The sequence below is a fragment of the Cyprinodon variegatus genome, unplaced genomic scaffold (genome assembly GCF_000732505.1).
Source record: "Cyprinodon variegatus isolate N-32 unplaced genomic scaffold, C_variegatus-1.0 Scaffold282, whole genome shotgun sequence".
Classification (NCBI taxonomy): domain Eukaryota; kingdom Metazoa; phylum Chordata; class Actinopteri; order Cyprinodontiformes; family Cyprinodontidae; genus Cyprinodon; species Cyprinodon variegatus.
In genome coordinates this window covers 102,468-106,319 of record NW_015150735.1, presented here as the reverse complement: position 1 = coordinate 106,319, position 3,852 = coordinate 102,468, and the positions used below count along the sequence as shown (strand labels likewise).

Below are 3,852 nucleotides of genomic sequence, written 5' to 3'. Positions count from 1 at the left end.
AAAGTCCAGTCAGCAAGGAATAATCAATGGATCATTATTTATACCTTAAGCTAATACGTTTGCAGTCATTTAATGAATTTAGCATTAATCAGCAAAAAAAGAATTTTCGTTACAATCACTGATTCTGGTGGCGGCCATTTTTGCCCAAATACAGTAACACCTCACTCCTGACATCTTCCGGCAGTGACGTCACGGTGCGGTGAGCTTGACGTCATTCTCCCCGCTTTACAAGCAAAATCAATGGGAACTACGAGACGCATCTGCAATCAACAACAATTATTTAAGATTTTGAGAGGTTTTCACCATTGAAATTCATGAGAACTATATTTAAACTGACAATGGCTACATGCATGGCAGTTGGATGCGGTTAAAAGTGACAGAAAAACTGTTATTTCACCTTTCCGATTCATGATCATCCATGGACGGATTGTCATTGGATTAACAACTTGAAGAGGGAGGATTTGCCATCGAACTTCTGGCCAGAGAAAAAACACAATATGTAGCCAACATTTGGAAGATGACTTGGATAGTAGCGCGTTGTGACAAACACCAGATACAGCTCTGGGACTTGATCAACAGCCGATCCCGCACCGTGACTGTTTTGTGACAACATGGTTTTCAGCTTTTTATTTTTGATCCAGACAAAGGCATCCATTGTGATGAGATGGGTGACTGATTTAATTTCAAGTTTCTTTTACAAAACATTAGCATTTTTTAATCTGAGTTTTTCTAATGTTTTCTTTATGTAAGCTTCCCCTATTAGTTTGCTGCCACAGTAAGAATGATGGCGTTCTGACATCCTGTGTGTTTTCAGGTTCCAAAGATCTGGTGGTGAAAGCTCAGGTTCTGGCTGGAGGCAGAGGGAAGGGCACGTTTGAGGGCGGGCTGAAAGGTGGAGTGAGGATCGTCTACTCGTAAGTACAGGCATGATTAATAGAAAGCATGTCTTCTTAAAATCAAATGTTTTATATTTTTTAAGGATTTTCATAGTTTCTTACACATCATTCGACCGTGTTTCTTCAGAAAAAAAGTCTTGCTCCATTAAAATACTGGTGAAATAAGAGACTGTGGATGTTTATTGAATTAAAATGGGAGTAAAAATTGTGTTTGATGAAATAAATTCTTTATTTTGTAACCTGCATTTTTCATTTTGATTTGATTTGAAGTCTGAAATAATCTACCCCTAAAAACCTGCATCAGCTACCTCTGCCGGGAGGTAACAGTTGTTTTCCTCTGGAAATGTGGTCCTGGGCTCCTCTAAATAATCCTAAGACTGGAAATGGCCTTGTGGCTTCAGTTTGGACACACCTGACAAACATAGCAGCAGTTACCAAGGCAACAGAAGTTATCAGTACATTTACAGCATTTCCTGATCTTCTGTTGACTCAGGATTCAACAAACATCCGGAGGTTGTTCTGATGATAAACTAAGGTGGTATTACGCACTAAAGGTTTAATTAAATGCATTCAGGAAGTAAGTCTGCAAACAGCAGCCTGGTAAAAAAAAAAAGGGCTGCTACTGGTTCTGATCAGCAGATCCTTAAACACTAACAGAGCTTTTCTCTGTCACCAACGTTGATAATAAAGACATCGCCAGTATACACAGTTCATGCATTGAATTGTGAATATGAGTTATAATGTGTTAAATCTCACAGAAAATGTGAGGTAATGAAATGCTATGTTCATTCTTAGCTCTTATTTCCAGCTCTGTCACCCTGTTGTGACTGATGTGAGCTTGAAGCTTTTCTGTCTCCTTTGCACAAAAAAATGCTGATCTAAAAATAAGTAAAACTTGAAAAATTCTCTTAAAATTGTTGTATTTTTCCCTTAGTTTGAGCTGGAAAATAAGATGATCTGTCTATGAAGCTCATATTTTTGACCTTAAGATATAATAGTTAGATATTATGCACTTAAGATAAGATAATGGAGTTGCTTATTTCGTTATTTTGACCTAAATCATCTTATTCTGTTGACATGTAGCCTTACTCAGCTCCTCACTTCAAAGGAAATATACCTATTTCAAGACAAAATGACTTATTTATACTTAAAATTTTTCGTAGTGTCAATTTTAAACTAAAGAGGTGGTAACACCCTACTAGAAAACTTAGCAAACTTAAGTAACACGTTTTCTATACTATGTTTTGGAGAGAACTAAAGGAGCGTAGGGTCACGCAACATCCTCCTATTGTTCTTACCTTCAGAATAACAACTTCAAGTCTTCAGTTCTGCCAAACTGACATTTGATGACATAACAACTTCTGGACAAGTTTTATAGTAATCTTAGCAGTTTAGACATCATTATCTATGAGGTTTGGTGTATCAAAACATTTAGAGCTTCCGTAAATACACAAGAATGGAGCGCCTGCGGTCAGGTTGATCTTAAGAAGTTAATTTAGTCCTAGAAACACTGCTCGTCCTCACACACCTCCAGCACAGAGCTTGGTCTGTCACTGCCCAGCATTGGTGGATTCTGCAGGGGTAGATTACCTGCCGAACCGGACCGAATCAGAGCTGCCTTTGGATGAACCAAAGTGGACTCTCAGCGGTTACAAAGTTGTTGATAAACAAAGATTTTGCAATAGTCTGTGATGTTAAGCTACACCTGTGCTTTTACTTTGAAATGCCGACAGACTTGCCCATTGTTATATTCAGTAACAGCACAGGAATTACATGTGATGTTATGCAATAACTTAATATCAAGAAACAAGCGCAGCACTAACATCTGCTGGGATGGCGACACCATCCGCTGTTGTTCAAAATAATTCTTTGAAACCAAATCAGCACAAAAGATATTTTACCTGCAAATACAAAGTAGCACTGAAAAGGTAGATAATTTTGATTCAATTCACAGCTTAATGGGGGCATAGTTGACCTCTAGTTGGCTTAAAAATAAATCCTTAAAAAACGTGATCTTTTTTGTTTTTTCTTTCATTTTTTAATAATTATCGTTCAGTCCTTTTGCTAAGTTGGTGGGGTTTCAGCTTCACGCATCTGAAGCTCCTATTTATATATATATATATATATATATATATATAAAGGTACTTCATATTGTTGAAAGATTGTCTTGATACATTTAAGAAAATGGCTGCTTATCATTGTTAGTCGATCAATAAAATCAATCATTTTTAGATTAATTCATTAATTAATAACTTGCATCCCCACCTTAAATGCTCTGTTGTCCAGAGTCCACTGTCTTTGGATTTACAGTTGCTTAGAAAAGTTCCTCGCCGCACCAGTCTGTATGCTACCTGAAACTCTCTTCTTTTCTGTGTAGCGACAAACCACTATATGTGTATTAGTGCTGTCTAAGAGGGCTGCAGTTGGAATGTTAGGGTTTTTCTTTTGTGCAAAAAAAGTAAAATCTAATTGTTTTTGAAAGTGCATTTTTGTGATTAAATTGCAGATATCTTATTGCTCAGTCTTAGTTTCCTACCATACAACTACTACATATTTAGATATTTATTAAAATACATTGATTGATTTTGATGATTTAAATGTATGTAAAAAAATAAACACAGTTGAACTAAATTGCTTAGTTTGAAAATAAAATCATAAATTTTGATATAATACTTTGCATTTCTTCTCATTGACCCTTTGGCCCTAAGGCTCAATAAGCCTAAAGTTAAACTCTCTGAGGTCTAGAAGTTAAAACTCAGTGAGTTCTCGCTCTATCCTCCTGCTTCTCATTGAGTAGATAAAGTGTAACATGGCTTTTCTATGGCAGCCTAAACTTTATTGAGAATAGAATAGAAAATCCCTTTATTGTCCCACAATTGTCCCAAATTTTGGTGTTACAGCAGCAAAAGATTATAGCAAAGGTGTTCACACAAATAAGGACCTTAAAAAAAGTGTA

At 36.4% G+C, this 3,852-nt stretch overlaps 1 protein-coding gene across 1 annotated transcript in view; it reads left to right on the top strand.

Annotated features, from left to right (window-relative positions):
* sucla2 (succinate-CoA ligase, ADP-forming, beta subunit) overlaps positions 1-3,852 on the top strand; it is a 27,663-nt gene that overhangs the window by 5,030 nt on the left and 18,781 nt on the right. The window contains exon 3 of the mRNA XM_015383350.1: positions 815-914. Coding sequence (XP_015238836.1) covers positions 815-914 — 100 coding nt within the window. The remainder of the gene's footprint in view (positions 1-814; positions 915-3,852) is intronic.